Here is a 21,559-nt window from a genome sequence, read left to right as displayed (position 1 = left end):
TTGCTCGCGAGTATATCTATCTGCATTTAAAGAGAGACAGATGTAAGAGGAGGAGTCGGAGAGGGAGAAGAAGAGCGAGAAAGAGCGGCGAAGGATGGGGGGGGGGAGGCAAAGAGGACAAGACTCGCGGGACGTTCACCTTTCCTGTTGCCTGCACGAGCTGCGCGGAGAGCCCGGGTTCGCTGGGTCGCGCTTCGACGCCATCTTGGTACCAGACTTACCGGAGAACAGATTCTGAAAGGCGTTGCAACGCAGGCTTATATATATATATATATACACGCCTTTCAGAATCTGTTCTCCGGTAAGTCTGGTACCAAGATGGATATATGTATAAGTATGTATATATACAGAAATATACATATACACGTGTTATCCGTAAGACAGAGCGCGTTTATCGCCATTCTGGAAGTAGGTACGCGATTTTTACCCCTCAATGATATTTTCGGTCTATTCGATTTCTGACTCACCGATATCCCGAAAATGGGATCCGAATGGTGCAACCGGTATAAAAGTCATCGCGTATTTTCGGACGCGTTAAGACCTTGGCCGGCTCTTGTACCAGAGTTTTAAAGCTTCTTTGTCGGATAAACAATGAGAAAAAGAGAGAGAAAAAATTGCGTCCATTATAAGCAACTTGGCTGATTTCCTGAAGTCGAGCGTTCTCTATATTTATTATAACTGTGCACAGGCTTAAGCTGCAGCTATATTTTTATTTTGCGTTTTCTTTTTCTACTCGTTCTTTCTTTTTTTTTTCTTCTTCTTCACCTTCCTGCCCGTGGAAGCGGCTAGTTCACGAGCCTAGAATTTCCAGCGCGAGGCCATAAACCCGTGAAAGATTGCTGCATGGTCTGCGGTGCGGTCCTGGCACGGTCATGGCTAGTTTCGAAACGAAGATTACACGTAATACATATCTCGATCGTAACCTCGGACAGCGTTGTGCGGCACGTTATACGGTAGTATGGAAATTCGAGGAGTTTGACGAGCAAGTTTTCGCTCCATCAGTTGCGGGTTATGCGCGCTCGGGCAGCCGAATCACCGGTGCAAAACTGGAATGCCTTGGATTCCTTCGGTTTCCCATATATCGTACATATAAAAACGCTGACAAACCTCGAACTTCGACGATACATATTTATTTATACGTGCGAAAGGTGAGAGAGGATTAAAAAATTTTAGCAATCGTTAGAAAGGTGTGGAGTAAAAAGTAGCCGCGATGAAGCGCCCTCCGTTATTCCCGGCATAGCTGATGCACTCGCAACTGCAAGCAACACCTCGGACACCCTTCGATGCAGTCGGTACCCTAGACCTGCGGGTCTGCATTCAAAGTAGGATAATAAAGCCTCTGCACCACAGCAACCGGTCGATGGGTAGACGGTACACATGCACCAAACTCTGTCTATCCGTGACGGGGATACCGGCACGTTGTTATAATATCAGGGGATAATAACGCCCGGGAGTTGGAATTAGCGTCGAGTGCAGGTACGTGAAACTTCTGCATCATTGGAGGAGATGCACGTTCGACGAGGATAAGAAGCGGGAGGAGGAAGAAGAAGGGTCAATACTTTAATGAAGTCACAGCGATGATGAGAGTCGGCTGTAACACAAGATCTTAGATTACTTCCTTGTGAATATAAATTGTTCATTAATTCAGCAGGAATAATTACTCTTGTGTACTGTACACTCCTCCCTCTCCTACCACCTCACATCTACGACTTTTAATTCCTAGCGACGTAGCCTGACGTTAGAAACGTTGCGGGACGTGTGAAGCGGCGAATTATTGCGCGGCAGAAAATTAATCGGTTTACACGTATCCCCGTATTGATTTACCGGTCATCGATCATTCTTCCGCCACCATTCACACAAGGATCAAATATTCCTGGGAGGCGACCCGTTACCGCACGATTTTCCAAGTCCTGCAGTCCGGGCAGCCGAAGCAAAATGGTGCGATAACTCGAGCTGAGAGTCGTTCAACTCTGCATTACTCGATGTCACAGCTCGCTGCGGACATCTTTGACGATCTTGGACCAAATCCACCGGACGCGCTTGAACGGTTCGAGGCGATTCTACCGATCCCGGGATCCGCTCCCAGGGATAAAAGTCAGCGGCTCTTAAATTTCTCGATCTCTCGAGCAAGACTCGGCGTTGTGGAAAGTCGTACAAGTACGACATCGAAGATCAAACAACTCGCCGTTGGAGTTGTTTGATTTTTGTATATTTCGAGAGACGCCCTCTTCGACGCGTTGCATTATGCCTTAAAAACCGATACGATTACATGCGTACGTATATCCGCAGGTCGCTGCATGCATGAAGAACGTCGAACCATCGAGAATACTAAGTCACGGAGTAATGGCCTCTAAAGTGGAAGACCCATCTTGACCAGTGTCACGCGTTCGTGAAATATATCTACATCGTGCATGTAGGTACCAAAATGCGCGGATCCGAGGTTCCAGATTTGACTCGGGTGACGAGGAAAATTATCGTCTCTATCGATGGGACGGCCGGAGTTGTGCGAACCAAAACGATAAAGTCGATATAAAAATACGTCGTATACTGCAGAAACGGACGCTTTTGAATTTCTTTGTGTTCTACATAGATGTATACATAGTAGGAAAATCGGGACATATTTATTATACCTGTCCGTCGGTTGCTCGTTATTTATTTATTTATTTATTTCCTCCTTGCCGTATATTCTTCTTCGAATTTTATATTTACCTTGGTTATACCCTACAAAATTAGACTATCAAAAATCGACACACTTAAAAAATTTTGTTCACAAATGCTTTATCACGCTCTCGATCGAATTCGCAGTTTGAAGGTCGATACGTGTGCCGCCCAACAAAACATCTAGCCAATTCTTCTTCTCCCACGATTTTCTCAATGAATTTATTTACATTTTTTCACATTTTATACGTGGTTTTTTTTTCTTCTCTTTTCCATGAAAGTAGATCATGCATCTGACGCAATCGACACGAACTTTCAAAAATTCAGGTGTTCCAATAGCTTATAGCCCTGCTTCCGGTACCAAAACAATATATATATACATACATATATATATATATATATATATATATATATATATATATATATATATATATATATATATATATATATATATATATATATATATATATATATATATATATATATATATATATATATATATATATATATATATATATATATATATATATATATATATATATATATATATATATATATATATATATATATATATATATATATATATATATATATATATATATATATATATATATATATATATATATATATATATATATATATATATATATATATATATATATATATATATATATATATATATATATAGACGGTAAAAAACTTTCTAAAGAGGCAAGAAAAATATCCCCTTAGAGTAAAAACTCTGTACTTTCTAATTCAATTAATACGCGTCCAAAAATTTTACCGACCAAAGTAAACGAAAATTCAATTTTAACTAGCTGAAAAAAGTCAAGAAAATTTCTAATAAATTCCCAATAAATTCACCAGATATTTCTCAATCAATGGCGAGCAGACATGCGTGTAATAACATTTAATACTTCAAGTTTCCTTTTCTGAACTGCGGCGTTGCACGTATAATATACAGAGGCCGATTCCATTTCTCTCAAAAATTGTTTTCAACCGTGTCGCGAAGCGTTCACAGCACGCGTAAAGCAACAACCGCGGAAACGGGTTCTCGCCACATCCCTTCTCTTTCCGTCGTTACTGATGCCGGTGTTGCTGCTGTTGTTGCTGCTGCTGCTGCTGCTGGTAACTGATAGTCACCGAGTGTGTAACGATTACGCCATGTTACGCGAGGCTGCCGCCGCTGCCGTTGCATTGCAGATGAGAATATCGTACTAGGTAGACGCGCCCGATACTGTCCGTACCGAAACGTATAAATTATTTGCAAAAAAAGAAAGAAAGAAAAAAAAACAAATAAATAAATGAGTATAAAGTTCTGAGTAAAGAGAAAATAAAAGATAGGGTCTAGCTGATTCGTCTCTTTGTTCTCATTCACACATAACGCAAGTTTTTAACTCTTTTTTGATAAACAGTATTTATTTTCAATTTTGTTGTACCGTTATACCGTACGATAATGAGCTCGCTGAATTCAGGATGAATGTAAAAATGCATAGGCGATAGGCAATTAGGTTCTCACGGTGGAAAAATCGTCCGAAAGACGATGCGGCGGAAACGGTTCTCGTTGTTTTCAACGGATGACGAGTTTCCGAGGCGTCTCGCTCGAGGAGGAGGCTTGTCTTGGACTCTGGACGGGGTCCCCACGTGTCCGCGCCGATAACGGGATGGCAACTCTTGCGCGCTCGACCTACTTAGACGGGCCCCACGGGGACCGCACGTGACAAGCTAGGATCGCGCCTAGGGCGGCGGCCCCCGTCGACGGAGACGTCGACGTCGACGACGACGCGTCGCGAAGAGGGCGAAGAGGGCGAAGAGGGCGAAGAGGGCGAGGTGGCGTGGCGAGACGCCAACGCGGAAGCGCGACGCCTTGAATACGTAATCGTCGTTGAAACCGAGAGACGAGAAGAAGGATTCAAAGATTTTCCCCGTAAAATCTGCATCTCATCGACAGCGACGAATTTACCGGTCTTGATCACGACGCGGGTACAGTTTGCGAACACGATCGGCGAAGTGTAATTGTCTTGTACGATCACAAAGACGTAGCCGCCCGATGGAAACCGGTTTGTTCTTTCCTCTTAAACTTTCGCAAGATATCATTGCTGTGACATTAATTGATAAATACCTGTACGCGAGTTATCTTTCGATGTAAGTATCGCGTCATGTACCGGCAGATTTTACACGGACATGTTTGCACGAATTGAAATTGTAAACGCCTTGTCAACGTCAACGCTCGATTAGTTTAGTTTGCAAAATATTGATACACATTCTTCTCAGAGGGTTTACCGAATTTCAGACTTATCAGCCTCGCGGAAAGACTTGGAAAATCACATCGTCTTTATTATTACACAATCCGTCGGCGTTGCGTCGCGGCGTGAGGCTGCAGTGCGGAAGAAAGAAGATGACACGTAGATGCCTGCGTGATGCAGTGAGATGGTAAAGTAACAGTGGGTCGTATATATTGGATAAGAAGAAAGCGGCCTTGCACTACTTTCTTCCGTTAGATAATCTCCGGTAATGGATATGCTCGGGCCCGGGTAACGCATTACCGCCTCGACTCGCCGCGATATGTATAATATGTGTACATACACTCGCACATATATGAATATATACGTGTATACATATGTATGTTGCGCGAACGTATAGATGCAATACGAAACGATTAACGGTTTTCGCAAACTTTCGCGCCGACTTTACTTTTCTGATCGTTGCAAAAATAACAAGCTTTTCGTTTAAAAAGTTCGTTTCTCATCGAATCTAAAATACTGGTAAAAATAGGTAGTCAGCGAGTCTCGATTCTGGAATGACTGAAAAATTGTACGTTGTATGCACTGCGGCTATAAATTCATGTATTTATGTATAATAACGAGATACTGCAGGTGTGTATAATTTGAATATTTCGAAATGAAGTTGTACTTCTATAATGCTCGAGCTGCTGGTTTAAACCGTTCTGCGGGGTATGTCGCAAACGTTTGTTTTTGTTCTCCGCGTGGTTTGTAAGAAACCGATGTATATATGTAAATGTATATGTATTATAAAATGGGACGAAGAAAGGAGTAACTCGATCGTCGCGAGTTCAGTGGGTCAAGGCTGGATGTAGAGAGAGTTTCATTAGAGTAATCTTAAACAGCTTATAACGTAACGTAACGTAACGTAACGTGTAACACATAAAACGGTATGTAAATACCGAGGAAAGCCACCAGATACGGGGAGAAATTTTGAGCGCGGTTCGTGAGACGTGATTATTAAACGTCACCGGTCTTCCTCGAGGACGGGGAAAGCTGGACAAGGTTCGATAAAAATGCGTCGAAAAAGAAGACACAAAAACTTGCAATCAAAATTAAAGACAGTATGGTATACGAATTTTACACATTTTCATCGACACCCATAGTTATAGAAACCGATTTAGAAACTTGGAAGTATATATGGGGTACCATATTTTTGGTGTAAGGGTAAAAAAAAAGTTCAAATTTGAAGTCACATTTTTACTTTTTCTAGCATTACACAGTAGTTGAACAATATTAAAAAAAACAAAAAAAAACAAAAAAACAAAAACGAAACCACAGGAATCTTCCACTTTTTTTTTTACAAGTCGAGTCGGAGATGTACCGAATAAATGATAGGATGAAGATTTCAAATAAATCTCAAACTCTTTAACCTTGAGCACTCGGCTGCATTTGAAAATGTCTTCGAAGCCACCATCGGTACAGTGCAACCTCTCAATAGAGCCGGTCACGGGCTGTGAGGAGAATAAATTTCTCCGAATCTCTCTTCCCTCACTCCGACAACAAACGTCGTCTTCTTCAGTTATCAAGCGAATTGATAAAAACGCAAACAGGACCGGCAGCAGTCAAGTCGTCTCAAAAAAGTGAGAACCCAAAAGTGAGAACATTGAACTCAAAGAGCCCGGATTGAGGGTGTGTGTCCGTGTGTGTAAAAACTAGGATCTGCGACGGCACACACGCGTAAACTTCCGATACGCCTGCTCGCGCAGCGTTCCGTTTTTTCGTTGCGCAATACCTGTATATATTACAGCAGGTAGGTGGGCTCGCATGGGTTGCGTCAAAGCGAATGTATGTTATAATCTCGGCCACGGAATCTTTCGGATATTTTGCTTGTGGTGTATCACAGATACGCAAACGGACATCGGGTAACCAGGCGAGTCCGACGGACTTGCGGCACCGTTAGATCAATGTTTGTAGGACATATTTGCATACCGGGTCTTGGCTGACAGCTCGATCCTCTCTTAATGGACGCGCGATTTTTACGAACTTTGCATCCTTGCTGCACAAAAATAAAAAAAAAAAAAAAAAAAAAAAATGGAGGTGTTAAAATTCACCAATAGTCGCCGGTGTGAAACGCTATGCGCAACAATTTTTGTCGTCAATTCGGAACTTGTAAGTCGAATAGTGGCAGATTGACACCAAAAAATATTCTACACGAGTCTACACCGCATTTTTATTTTGTTTTTCTCTTCTCACAAGTGACGATGTTTCACTTATCGAGTTCGCGAAGGCCTTCATCGGCTCATCTTTGTAATACCGCGTTCAACTCGGACCAGGAAATTTAAATTTACCCACGCCGTTCTTGACAGATTTTCAATCAACTATCGAGCAAACGGATTTGGCGTTGTTAAGTATGCGTCAACGCAGTTTTATAATTGTCTGAAATTCATGGTAAACCGTGATTAGATTCAACTTATATACTTTGGAAACTGGACTCGTTCTTTGTCATTCCGAAGTCGAGGAATAGTGATATTTTTTTTTTTTTTGTTAAACAATGTATCTCGTTATCGACTATTTCAACCTCGGCTTATAGGTCACGTCGCAAAAAAAAAAAATATATGACAGTCGTACCTTTGAGGTATTTTAAACACATACCGGTGTACGTTGACCCAATCAGATTTCTCTTGATATGAGATTCATAGTCAAATCCGACAGTTGGGCCAGGCGAATACCGCATGTTAGTCATTTATTTTCGCCAACGATTATTCCAAATTCGTCGCAGACGCGTCGGCTTGACGTCAATTGCGAGTGTCTAATTTCAGGATACGCCTATCCATCACTCGGAAGAAACAGACTCGAGTTAGCAATTTCTTTTCCGCACGATCAATCGACTCGGCTCTCCGCCAAGCTCTTCCGCGTCACACGCGCGGTGTCAACATCTGTCATGAACTTTCAACCGCGTACGGTATAACACGGACTAAAAGTGTCCCCTAAAATCCTCGAGTTCACTATCCAAACATGAATCAGTGATGAGTTTTATACCGTGCGGTGAATAACCGACCACTAAAATGTCACCGCGGTGTAAGATCGAAGCACTGAAAACCACTGAATCATGGTTTAAAGAAAAGCTAATACCCATTTCGAGGATATGGATGTAGGACCATTTCCAAATAGTTTGTAACGCGAAGTATCACCACTAATAGCTGATCTTGTACCGATGAAAATTTTTCGACAGCTGAGCAAATTTGACTAGATTTAAAAGTGACAGTGAGGTAAAATAAATTTGAAACAATTAAGGTGATGATAAATTTCAGACTGCTCCGATTCCGCGTCGGTATCCACGAAGATACGGACAAACTATAGCGAGGAGTTTAAGCGAGCAAACGATGCTCGAGACTCGAGCGCGGTTATACAAGAGTGCTGCGGATGAATGACGAAAACGGTACGGAAAGTGAGAATCAAGTTGTAAGGAGCCTCGGACTTTCTTCGGGCGCTAATTCACCGTCTCAGCGCAAATCAAACCGCAATACGATATTACGTATATCAAATTACAGCTACACGCCCGAGATTCGAGCAAAGGAAAGTCTTTCTCCGATATCGCGGTAAGGTAATCGGCATATCATCCGAGGTCGATCCCCGGGGATGGGAGTCGGGGAATTATAGCCCTGTGCCGGGAGGGCGCCTCGCGGATCGAGTCAAGGTCACGTTAAGGAGGTGGAGGTCGGCGTGGAGGCGAGAAGAGGTTGCACGGCACCGGAGGCCGGTGGCATCCTTTGCGGAAGAGAGAAAACCGTCGGCGACACGCACACTTTCTTCGCTCCACGTCCGTGTGCTTGCACGTATACTCGGCTGGTGGTCGTCTGCACACATGGAGGCGTATGCGCGGTGCCGGAATGAATAAGAGCGAATATCGCCCGTTAGCGGGAACGGGAACGGTACAGTGGTGAACTGTTATCCTCCCGACGGGACCCGGCCGGGCTACGTCAGTCCATTCCTACCGCCTCTGATTCCTCTCAGTTTACATTTAACGTCGACGATCGGGTCTTTGCCGAGGTGCTTAAAGAACCTCCCAAGTACCGAGGCGATACTCTCCCGAAGGACTCCCGAGGATCCCGGGGAACACCGTTCGAATTGTTCGCGAAATGTGCGGAGTTTCGTTAATCGTTATACGTGGGAAAAGAACGCGTTTCGATTCTTCGATCGTGTACCGAGACGTCTTGTGCTTCGTAAGTGATTATAACGCGTTTTGGATTTTGTTCTTTTTTTTTTTTTTTTCGTTGGATCATTTCGATGATACGACCGCGGGTTGTCGCGAGGATCAGAATCGTGGAAGGCCAAAGGACACCGTTGACGGGATTTTCCGAAGCGGTTGACAAGCTGAGCGAACAAGAGGTTGGTGCCAGTTTCAGTTTCTGTTTGCTGTCGCTTCGCCGAAACTGACCGTAGTGTGAAATTACTCCACCAACCTTCGAAGCCACGAGCAGAGTGCCTGGACTCGATGTTTTTCTCTATTTTCCATCGATTGCGAGAGAAGATTTATCCATTTCTTTCTTACGCCTGCAAAGTGCGTTGGAGCTTGCGCACTTTTGTTCGTGAAATAAAAAGTCGCGGTGTGATCTTCGAGGGAATTTATCGTCCTTTTTAAGCTTGCGTACGTAAATCGGTAAGCTCTTGAAAAAATGACAGGACACTTGAGAGAGAGAAAGAGAGAGAGAGAGAGAGAGAAAAATCACTTGCATTATATTCTCGTATTCTCTGATTTCAACTTATGTATGCATATTTTTGTCTGTAATTTTTACACAAGCCGAAATTTTTGTCAGTTTCAGTGAAACGGATGAGCATGGCATTACTGTGCAGTTGAGGTGGGTTCGGTTTTATTGCAGGGACGTGTATATATACTTATATACTCGTTGCAGAAAAGTAGGTACTGCACGTTATCCTTTGTGAACAGGAGGATTGTAGGTCGGTATATTATATTTATATACGTTATTGCCCCAATTTAAAACTCGAAATATTTATTGCTCCAAATTTTCCCTTCTGCTCTAATTTGTACGCGTAGCATTTTAATGACTGTTCCTACGTCTGCTGTGCAACAAAGTGATTTGGAATTTACACTTAGGGTAGCATTATTACACCTGATATACCATGATGGTAGGAAGAAATTTTTACCGAATTACGTGCTGAATATTAAATCGAATTAAATGAGAAACAATAAACTGCTTTTAAAGTTGTAATGAAAATTAATCAAGCGTCTAACTGAATCAAACATATATCTGCTGTATTCGATGTGCTGTAAAATGATGAACCCATTTTTTTTCTAACGGCAAATAAAATTTATTCATCCTAAATAAATTGTTTAACTGGTATGTGCAATTTACATAATTAATAACCCTGCAAGTTTGTGGCTAATGAAAATCTAGCGGTCGTTGGATCACGTCTTGTAGTCTCGGATCTCTGATTCGGCAGATTCGAACGGATCTTTACAGCTGAAAAGATGGGAGAGGTTTGAACTCGATGATCGAACCGTAAGATGGTGGGATTTTTGCAGATTTACTCGATTCCACTTATTTTTATTAATTTTTGGAACCGAAACGCTGAATCTTGGAGGACAAACGGAGGAGGGGGTGTATAAACATCTCTAGTCGGCCATTGCAGACGGAGCGAGTGTGTAGAATGTAAAAGAGCATGCCGCTGAACGAAGAAGTCAAGTAAGTGAGACGGTTGAGTGCAGGGAATGCGCAAGCGGAAGGGGACTGGAAGCGGGAGGAAGGTGAGAGGAGCCTCGTTTCGTGGGAAGAGAACGGGTCATGGCTAATTAACGCGTTGCGCAAGCAAATATAGGTGTCCGAGCGAGCACGGTTTTCTCGAAAGAGCAAAATCACGGTCTAATGAGACAATTATCGACTAAAAGACTCGGGGAAATAACGAGTGGAGCAAAATTCAAGGTGACACTTCGGTCAAACTTCGTATCGTGTGAAAGAGTTTGAATCTACACATGCCTTCGAATCTTGTCATATACGAAGGAACGGAAATTTTGAAACAAGTTTTTTTTTTTTTTTTTTTTTTGTTTTTTATTTGACAGAACTCAAGTCCCAGCAACTCAGTGAGATCAGATTAAACGTCTGAATGTTTTTTCGTTCAATTGATATTCTAATGATTGTTTGATAACTGACAAACGAGAAAGAGAAAAAAGACACACACACACGAAATTATACCTGTTGTTTGTAAGCGAAAGCAATCGAAGAAACAGCTTGAACGTGAATGATTATTGCGATATCCGAACCTCGGTACAGGGTACGATAAGATGTAATACAGGTTCAATGAATGCGCGTGTATTATACGGTACATCGTCTGGGAAAATTATAAGAAGTTACTAGGCGATGCTCGGATGGTAAAACAGTAATTGTCGTGACGTTTCGTGGAACTTGTTTGCGGGTGTGCGAATCGCGACATGTACGTACGTACATACACGCATGCATGACGATAAACGTGCAGAGCGGAGTGTGAAATCCTGGCGAGGATTACTGTAATACCGACGGAGGTGGGATCGCGGCAACATTTCCCGCAGCATCGCAAAGATCAGCGGCCTTATACGTGCAGTGGTTAAAGGCCAAGGCGACGGCCAAAGTCAAGGGACTTCTCAGCGGCTCGGGCCCCGGGAATAAGACCCCTAAACTTGTCCCAGGCACGGCGGGCGGATTAAGGCCTGTGTAAGAGCTTACAGTTGGCGGCATATTCGCAACGACGACGAGGAGGAGGAGGAAGAGGAGGACGAAGGTTCGACGGATGGACAGACGGAGGCGACGGCGATGCCCGGGCAACGCTCCCGCAGAGCCGGGGCCAACTAACGGTCCTCGCCATCTCCACTCTCCTCTCTGTCTCTCTCTTTTTTTCTATCTTCCTTTCTCTCTCCGCTTCCTTTTCGTCGCCATTCGAACACGTATAGATGACGATGACTAACGTGCCGATCGCCGCGGCGCGGAAAAGAAAAAGGAAAATACAAACCAAGTGAAAATATAAAAACGAGGAAGAAATGAGGTAGCTGGAAAAATGTTCTAGCTGTTATAATAAAAAATTACGCTCCGGCATTTCGAGGTTGAAAATTGTTTACCCGCTGATTCATCCGGGGCGAAATAAATGAACTCGGGCGTGGTCGAGCCGAAATTTTTATACGGTCACCCTGCGAATTTCATAATTCACAGAATCTTTGATAAACAGTTTTTCAAAGACAAGATAATCGGCGGATATCCTTTTTGCGAAACACTCGTTTAGTGTGAATGAAATTGGATACACGTTGTTCAGACGGTTCCGCTGCTGAGTGACTTTGCAAAATACTGATCATCGCACCGGGTTTGATAAATTTTTTTTTCATTATTCGTCAACAAATTCTACAGGTATCCGCATAATGCGTCGTGACGTATAATCAATAATTAACGTTAAATAACATAGCGTGGATCGTGGAATCCGTAAGAAAAATTTCTCTCGGTGCAGGGATTTCGGCGAAAATTTTGTACACAGCTGGCCTGATCAATGGAGATCATCTTGCTCCTGCGGAATAATAAGAGAATCTACCTGACGCGGCGGTGTAGAGAATGGATGGTTTCGAGTTACGAAGGAGCGAGGGAATCGAACGATTTTAATGACAGGTAGCTATCCCGATGCATAAAGAGCCGCAGCGAAGGGCGCAAAAAACATGAAGGAGGTTGCACAAATTGGTGAGGCGCAGGACAATGCGGGGCAACGTGCAGCAGGGGCGAAAGAAAAAGTGTTCCGGGTTCGAGGAACGTCATGTGCTCCCCGTGTTGATTTTCAAATTTTTATACCACAGATTTTTACAGAGCGTCGAATGGGTGTCTGCGCGATAGCAAAAACCACGCTTCCTGTCGCTTTTTCCGGAGCTTGCGCGTCGACGAGGGGCCAGTTGGTCGAATTATTTCTCAGTGGAACGGAAGAGGATCATCGCTCATCGGCGGCGAGACCGATCGGTCCTCGATTCCCCCGGGATCTGCAAGGATGAGCCCCGGTAACGAGGGAGAGTCAAATGACGTTCAGAGAAAGCTTTCGCAATAATCGTTTGCGTAATTTACAAGTTCATTTTCGGAGACGGTAGACGCCGAAAGGACATCGGAACAGGTACACAGCCGGCAACGCAGCCTGGCTCGTAAATCTCCAGCGGTCGCGATGATAGGCCGAAAAACCTTGGCTTCTTTGTCATCGTCCTCGTAAAAATCTTCATCTTTCAAATTCCGCCACCCAGCAGGCGGCGACTCGGACCCGGAAGAGAGAATCGGGGACAAAAATTGGATTATCACGGGTCACGGGCGGAAATTTATAACGTCCCGGTCCCGTCCCTCAAAAGCTCTGATTCTCCTCCGGACGCATCTTCCCTGAGAAAATGATCGATTCCCAAACATTAATTTTTTTCTTTTCGCGCGAGATATATATTTTTTCGGCACGCATATGTCCGGCGATTTTTTACTCGCTCTTACTTTTCACCTGTGACGTTATACAAGTATATATATGTATATAATTCGTATGACCATAGTGGGAGAGGGACGAGGATCGAAAAAGCGTTGAAGATTGTTAACAACGGACAGTGAGGTTATACCTGGATAATTCTCCCCCTCCTCCCGCTTGTTCTCTCCACTCTCAAGATGACCCTCGCGTAAAAAACCATTCGAAATAGCCCGTATCAAGTATCCCTTCCAGCGGTGTAAAAGAAAAGCGTTATAAAAAGGAAAATGATGAAAAAAAAAAGCAGAAAACACCCCGACTCACAATGGGTTTTTCAATATCCGTACGCAGTGCATCCTATGCATCCGCTGGTCCATCCTCCTCCTTCTTCCTTCCTCGTGGGTGCGCCCTGCTCCTCGTCCTGCACCCCGCATCTTGCATCCTGCGCAACTCCCACAATGCGCCCTGCGGAGTGCGGAGAATAAGGCGAGTCGTAGTTAGTCCGAGACCTTCCCTCCAAGTAAGGGATACCATTTATACAAGCGTTCCGCCGCACGCTGTGAGGAGCGTCGTGGATATCGTAAGTCGCGTTTGCTGCTTCCAAAATAGTTTCACCATTGTTCTCTATGGTAATGCCTCCAACAATGCACACCGCAGTTTTTCCTCCGACGGGGAAGAATTTTTACCATCCCGACTCGGTTTCACAACGCCCATTCAAGATTACGGCCTTCGCGTAATCGTTGCGTTTTCGGGACGTTATCGGATGTAAATGTGTGTTCGTTGAAATAACGACCTGTCTGAAAAGTTTCCCCGCATTCCCAAATTACGCATTCATTGCGTACCCATATTCGTATAATCGGCGAAAATTACGACCTAAATATAACGGAGAATGTATTTTTGCATTTGGGGTAAGTTAGAAAGTAGCCAGAGCTTATCGTTTCGGGATAGACTTTATGCGCGCGTAATGACCGTAGACTTTATTTCAGTTAACGAGGTGTGATTTAATCAGCTCTCGAAGGTACGACCCGAGCAATCGTGTTAATTGGAGGTTAAACGAGTTGGAAGCGGGGTAGGCAAGTTCGCCTTCTTTCTTCGAATGACTCGCAAAGAGTTGAAGTTGACGGCGATCGATAATGCAAGGCAAACGATTCGGACACGCGGTACCGTCTCGATCTAATCGCACAAGATTATCACCGACTCGGTCATTAGCCGACGAGTATATTCACGTATACGTGCACACAGGTAGAAAACTACTCCGTATTAAAATTGTCCATACGGTGTTACATACCTTCCTTAATTACGCGACAGAATTAGCATACTCAGATCATTTGGTTTGTAAATTTGACTAAATAGTTGCACGTCGGCAGCTCCGGAAGTTCGCGTACCCCTTGCGCTATTACTGCATGTTCATACTGTATCGCACTACGTACCTACTCACTATGGATTTCCGTTTCTGAACATCCACGTTCCCCGCATGTCCCCATGGACGAGTGTACGTCGTATCCCCGTCACACAAAGCCGTCACCCACACATCAACGTCGTTCAGATTTGTATCACGCGTCGCTGTTTCCTGTAGGAATACCGAAGCTGCAACAACAGAGCCAACGTTCTCATCGCTCTTTGCACTAAAGCGCGAATCATGTCGCCTGGTATCGTGTCATTAGCGTCGTTGATTGCGGCTATTTGTTTTTTTTTTTTTTTTTACAGACGCCGTTTCTTCCCTCCTCCCCCTTCTATCGTCATTCGCCGAGCTAATGAACGCGGTTTACGAACCCTGCACACACCGATCGTTGTAAACAATAAGTAATTAAATTAGGCGATCCGTTCGTTATACGGCTGTAGATTATCGTTATAAAAGAGCGACATGTGAAAGGTGTGTAGATTCGTGTAACCGGGTATATAAATCACTGAGCGGCTTTTGAGTATGAACCTAGCTATATAAGTATATGTGTATTTTACGTTGGAGAAGGACGAGCGGTTGGGAATATTTTCGTTAATTGGTCCTAACTCCTAATTACACATTCTCCAGCCCGCTAGCAGGAAGTGGATTGTAAAATAGCATAAGCAGGCAGGTTGAGAAGATGAGGGAATCCTTGTACCGTGGCTGTGCATCATCGGTTGGTAATTTTGAAATTGTTAGTCAACGAACGAACTGGGTTAAAAGCAACCGATTACAAGTTCTCGGTGTTAATCGACTGATTGTAAACTTGTTCGCCGAGAATGCGGCGGCGACCGTTTAACTCGTACGCAATTTTGAGCGCAATAAGGTTGCGGTTGTTCAGATTAGATTATAAACGATAATTGCAACGACGATCTCGATCCTCGGTGGTGCGCTCGGGTTAACGGGAAACGGGCGTTCGTTGCATCGCACTAACAATAAGGGGGGGAATTGTTGTCGGATGGCACTACTTCCTATACGGCATATACCTGCATCATTACGGGTATGCCATGCGGTGTTAATGTACGTTAATTGACCTACGCCTCTCTCTCTCTCTCTCTCTCTCTCTCTGTGTGCCATCATATCTGCAAAACCACTCATCCCCCGCAGTGTTGTATGCGGTGTGTAAGGCGATGTTTCTGCCTAATGATAATTCCTTTTCCTCAAAGGGTTCACCTTGCTCTCGTTACCTTTCACCGCCGTCGCGACTAATTGGACGGCATTACTCACGCCCTTCGTGCCTCCGATGCGACCGGTCGATTAAGCGTAATACTTTTCGGCGACGACGCAGGTTACAATATATGAAATGTCTTTGTGTTTTTCTTTGTAACGAGAAATATATGCCAAACAGGAATTTGCTTCAAGCGAAATCACGTATGGTGTTAGGTATGAAAATCCGTAACAACGTTCAAAAACGTTTTCAGGTTTTTTAAGACACTTAGAAAAAATCAAAATACACGAATGCAGAGGGCAAAGGGCACTGTACATACATAATCGGCGTGATGTACGAGATATCCGTTACATGTACTACAACCTGTTGGTAGGGAAAAACGAAAAACGAGATTCGAGGTGGGAATCCATTTTTTTTAAATAGTAACTCGGTGAAAAAAAATAAATATATCATTCGCAGCCAAACCTCAAAAATCAAATATTTCCGGGATACAAGAAAAATTCAAGTATATTCCCAGAACCTTTTAAAGAAAAGCAAAGTTCAAGAGCTTTTCCAGGACCTCAAGGACTTCCAGGAGCAGTGGACACCGTGTCACGAAGTAGCAGCATCAATGATATGTTAAAGATAACAGAACAAACTTATTATATACTAACCAATAAGAGTTAGGCGGACACGTATATTAAACTGTTGCTGTGGAGATCGTCTTGAGACGGTTTTAATTTATTTATAATACATTGTAAACATGGTTAACGTCCTTCGTGTCTATAACATTGCTAAACAAAAACGTGCAACAAGTTTATAATCTAATTTTTTGTAGAAGAAACACGAACAGATTTATTTAACTGACGTTAGTTTGAACGTAGACCTTTCTTTTATTTAAATGACATCTATATATACAAATGGTCTTATTTACGAGCATTCGGAGTTATATATAGTTCCGGATTACGAATAAACTCCTATTTTTGTTTTTTCATTATTATTTTTTTGATCGTTTTTTTTTTTTATTTTGATTGCTTTGGATGACTGGTCGACATAAGACCAGTTGTATATATAGATGTCATTTAAATAAAAAAAAAGTCTACGTTCAAACTAAGTTCAGTTAAGTAAATCTCTTCGTGTTTATTCTACAATAGGATTATAAACTTGTTGCACGTTTTTATTTAACAATGTTATGGACCTGAAGAACGTTAACCATGTTTACAATGTATTGTAAATAAATTAAAACCGTCTGAAGACGATCTCCACAGCAATAGTGTAATATTTGTGTGCGCCCAACTAGTATTGGTTAGTATATAATAAGTTTGTTCTGTTGTCTAAGTTCTATACGATTGTACAAATTGTTAATCAAACAATTATTTTTTTTTGTCCTACTGTCTGCATAGAATAAAATTGTTTCCCCGAGGAGGACCCACAGAACGGGCCGAAAGGTGAAAAAAAATTGGAGTCTGTATTTCGACGTTCCCTGACCTACATTTCCAAGAAATTCTCCGCGCAATTAGATTATTGAGGTCAAGATTTTTCTCAACACAGGTTTATATCGGATCGGGTTTTTTGGCGATCCCGGAATCTTTGAAAGACCCGAAAGGTGGGTAACCTGACTTACTTAATATTTGTAATATCGGACTAATACCAAATATTAATGTAGAAAGAATTCTTGGATGTGTAGGATAGAATGGAACGCATCGTTAACTGTGAGCGTTTCGTCCCTGGATGTAGTCCCAGGACACAATTTATCAATCTAATTAAACAAAAGAATTTTACAATAAATAACGACAGAAAGGGGGAGCTTGTTCGTATTCCGAACCAAACCACACCGGCGGAAAACTAGAACCAAGAAAATTTGTGCGGTTTAGTTCGGAGTATGAACAAGCTCTCCCTTCCTGTTGTTATTTATTGTCAAATTCTTTTGTTTAATTAGATTAATAAATTGTGTTCTGAGGAGGGCTCACACCCACGGCTGAAACTTTGGCAGTTAACAACGTGTGCATTCTGCATAATACACTCTGGGGTCAAGATTTCTCTTTCCACTAAACATTAATAAAAACTAGTACATTTTATGACAGACATATTTTTAGTAAAAAGTATATCAACTTTCATTGTATTGATATCACTGTGCAATATTTGTATATCATAAAGATCGATACTGAAATTTACAAACAAAATGTGGATCAAAATTGTTCAATAAGTATTAGGTATGTAATTGGCTAATTTTTAGGTTACAAGCTTATTACTTACGAGTAATTATTCCCGTCGATCGTTTGTTGTAAATGCCGGTACAGCGCCGGGCGTACGATAATAAAGCATACGGCACTGCTGTGAGTAGAGCCCTCCATTTCTTCCAGAGATTCCCGAAATTGTCGGGAACCCGGCCTGAAATAGATTTTTATTGGTTACAATATGTCACGGAAGTTTGCGGAAAAGAGTTTGTAACTGATAACCTGATTACCAATAATTCGCCCGCGAACGATACCTGTTGATTTCTTATCATTATATCGTTACGCTACATTTGGTTTTTAGTGGATAATAAACCTCCGCCAGTAGGAAAACGGCGCATGAAATAGCTCACGCATGAAACGTATGTTTGAATAGTCGTACATGCCTAATATAATCCAGAGAAACGCTTTCTCTGTGCGGGGTTTATCTGTACATCTATGGAACTATAGATATAGCGTGGATTCGCACACCGATTCAACTCGTTACAGGTACGCGTTGCTTGGAAATATGTTGGGAAATGCAGATTTATATCCAGGCCAGTGAATTCCCCCTCGCAGCTTTTTCCCATGATTACAATTGTCACAGGCGTGACGCGAGCAAATGAAAACGAATCGCCGGTACAAACATCGCTGTCGCCGATTCGTTTTTGTTTCAAATTTTTCGACGCGGACAACTAGCACCGAATATTTAGGTAGCAATGAAAATTCAGCGTTTCGCCTGAAACACCTGAGAGCTAGATGACTGAAAAATGCGAGGCGTAAACGCCGGAAGGTGTGTAAATTCACGTTGTTACATACCTAATACCTGGAGAGCATGGGAATGGATCACGATGCCACGGATTTCTGTGCAGACCATTTCACTCGCATCCCGCGAACTCTGGCGCCGATGTATCGAAGCAGAATGAACGCGACGCGACGCGAAGTTCGGACCGGAAGCCGAATGTTCGATACGTCGATCTCGGACTATTAGCGTGTATCGCAGGATCTTGTAAATCTAACCTCACCGAGTTCACACACACCCGAAATTTTCACTTGTTTACTGCGCGCACTTCATTGTCAACCACAGCGACTTGCTGCAGTTGATTTTTCTTAGCCACGGTGTACGAAGCACGAACATTTTCACTGCGATGTGCGGAGGGACCTGCGTTACTTTTGGATGCGACTCTTGTGCCAAGTAAGTTCGATGTCGTTACAACGTATGAGGCGGATAAAAACAAAAGCCGTGCGTCTGTGTATCGAAGTTCGAATCACGGTCAAGGCTTCGCCGTTTGTTGTTTTTTTTTTTTCCTGAACCGGGATCAAGCTGTAATAACTGTATAGGTATATACAATGTCGGTTATTAGTATTGTTTGCAATCCTTTGTAATTGCGTCGGTATATTTCTGAAAATTATATATTACGTGGGGGTTGTTCGTTGCCTACTTTTTCCTTGAAGAATTTTAATTTCTTGTGTAGAGGAGGAAAAACATTTATCGAAGATCAAATGAATTCCGATCTTGTATCTTGTATCGTATCTTACTATGTATCTTGGGTATCTTGTTTCACATAGCCTGAAAATTGAAGAATTATTTGACGAGTACAGCTTATACCGATTACTATATAGAAGATTGAATTTGATTCCCACGAGAAAATTTGCTTATTGAAACACTGGGGCGGGGAATAATAATTCTGTTCCAGGTCCGTAGTAGCTGCGAAGCATGGATGGATCGAGTGCATGTCGACCACTTTTCCGGGCAAAGTTTACTACTTTCACACGAGTACGCGATGCTCAACGTGGCAACGACCCGTTCCGCGCAACGTCACGCTTCCGCGTTACAAAAAATTTCGGGTAAGTTTTTTTTAAGCATGGCTATAAATATACGTTAATTCACGATTTCGCTCGCGGTACGAGACCTTAATTCGAATTGTCTTTTAACGGCGATAAAGGATGCGATAATTTTTGCATCCAGGAATCGAACCCGGCCGATTCGCCGACCAATGACGAGGTCCTTTCTTCAGGATTGGCGGTGTCGAGCACCAAGCATTCGATTTTCTCCGGTGATCCGCCTTCGGCGTTCGAAATGCACGCTCGCAGGATGCAGATATACCTTGAGAAAAATACCGACCATAGCAGTAGCGAGGCGCTTCGAGACAAACTGATCGAATGCTACAAGAACGCAAAAGCCGAGCTTGCGAAAAAATTAGACGAAAAGCGGAGGATGAAGCAGCCGCGAACCGTCGGTGAAAAACCGAAGATGAAACCGAGAACGCTTCAGGCCTCCGTAAGAACGATCCGCGAATGTAATGGGATAAAGACTATCAGCTACGATAACGTGCCCCGGGAATTACCCGCTGGTGTAAAATGTTGCGATCTGAGCGAGACCACATCGGATTCGAACTTCTTTCCCGCTCCGCGCTGTGAACGGTCATCGGTAACCGACAAAAGTCTAATCCCACCCGGTCAAGGTCGAGGCGAAGATGGTATATCTGGTCACAATCGCCGCTTCGCCGATTTAACTTTCAAGGATTTGAATTTAAGCGATACGGAGAACACCGAGAGCGGATTCGGATCTGCGTAGTAGGCTGCTCGGTTTGCGATCTGTTCGCTTGCAAATTCGATCGGAATATTTCGATCCCTGCGTACGTGCAACATTTTCCTGGTAGAAAGAAAAAAAAAACGTACCAGACTCACGTGATACTAGGATGTAAGAATTACCATATTAGAACGATGTAGGTATCAGATTGAAAAAACCTTTTGCACTAGGTTCCATACCCTAGAGATGACTACTATACATACATGTCAATTGTTCTAGATATTTCCATTAAAGTTAAAGTTTCTAATTTATACGTTCAGCGATTCTTATTTTTCTTCAAGTATCAAATGCCCCTGATTTCGAGCGATTGTCGGACAACTCATCTAGATCTAGATGGTAATGCCTGACACAAAACGTGCAGTAAACAGTTACGGAGCCATAGGATTGCGCAAAATTGTTTGAATATATATTATAGATATCAACAAATCACACGTTGCCATATCTCCGGTCAGATAAATACGCAAGATTGAATTTGAATAATTCATTCTACTCGTTCCGTTTTGTTTATACATATGAAGTTTCGTTTCACTCCGATCCGCATGTTTTGTCCCAAATTTTCACGTTATCAGCTGCAGTCGAGCGTCTACACATTATGCGGTTTTGAAACGAGTACCCGATTGGCTTTACGAGCTATGCAGCTCCCTTTTCTGAATTCCAAAACAACCGTTTTGCTCCGAATCCATCCACAATCCGTCCTATAATTATCATCTCTTTATCAGTTCGAGACTTCTTTCGGTCAAAGGAGGTCCCCGTTTTCTTTCTTATTTGTTTTTCTCGATGTGGCAACAAGTTTCGACCCACATACCAAGCACGGAGATTCCGTGTAGGTAC

General features: G+C 42.9%; 2 protein-coding genes across 5 annotated transcripts in view; one reads left to right on the top strand and one right to left on the bottom strand.

The window, feature by feature from the left end:
- LOC107222422 (transcriptional regulator ovo) overlaps positions 1–19,080 on the bottom strand; it is a 64,587-nt gene extending 45,507 nt beyond the window's left edge. For all 3 annotated transcript variants that reach the window (XM_015661784.2, XM_015661788.2, XM_015661785.2), the window contains exons 1-2: positions 18,955–19,080; positions 18,179–18,313 (exon numbers count right to left, since the gene is read on the bottom strand). In XM_015661784.2, coding sequence (XP_015517270.2) covers positions 18,179–18,313; positions 18,955–19,012 — 193 coding nt within the window. In that variant the 5' untranslated portion in view covers positions 19,013–19,080. The remainder of the gene's footprint in view (positions 1–18,178; positions 18,314–18,954) is intronic.
- A 119-nt stretch (positions 19,081–19,199) lies between these two features.
- On the top strand, positions 19,200–20,961 carry LOC107222423. Of its 2 annotated transcripts, none has more exons than XM_046743391.1 (3): positions 19,200–19,330; positions 19,833–19,983; positions 20,082–20,961. In XM_046743391.1, exons 1-3 carry the CDS (start codon positions 19,313–19,315, stop codon positions 20,711–20,713), a joined length of 801 nt encoding a protein of 266 aa, XP_046599347.1. In that variant the 5' UTR covers positions 19,200–19,312; the 3' UTR covers positions 20,714–20,961. The 2 variants fall into 2 exon arrangements, with proteins under 2 accessions (XP_046599347.1, XP_015517275.1); XM_015661789.2 differs by having other exon boundaries at positions 19,206–19,330; positions 20,105–20,961.
- The last annotated feature ends 598 nt before the right edge of the window (positions 20,962–21,559 follow it).

This window comes from Neodiprion lecontei, chromosome 6 (assembly GCF_021901455.1).
Source record: "Neodiprion lecontei isolate iyNeoLeco1 chromosome 6, iyNeoLeco1.1, whole genome shotgun sequence".
Lineage (NCBI taxonomy): Eukaryota > Metazoa > Arthropoda > Insecta > Hymenoptera > Diprionidae > Neodiprion > Neodiprion lecontei.
Note: the sequence above shows the minus strand (reverse complement) of the source record. Positions and strands in the feature narration are given on the sequence as shown.

Coding starts and splice junctions, on each gene's coding strand:
- LOC107222423 (XM_015661789.2), top strand. CDS start 19,284: ATGTGCGGAGGGACCTGCGTTACTTTTGGATGCGACTCTTGTGCCAA. Junction 19,331..19,832: donor GGATGCGACTCTTGTGCCAA/GTAAGTTCGATG, acceptor ATTCTGTTCCAG/GTCCGTAGTAGCTGCGAAGC. Junction 19,984..20,104: donor CGCGTTACAAAAAATTTCGG/GTAAGTTTTTTT, acceptor TTTTGCATCCAG/GAATCGAACCCGGCCGATTC.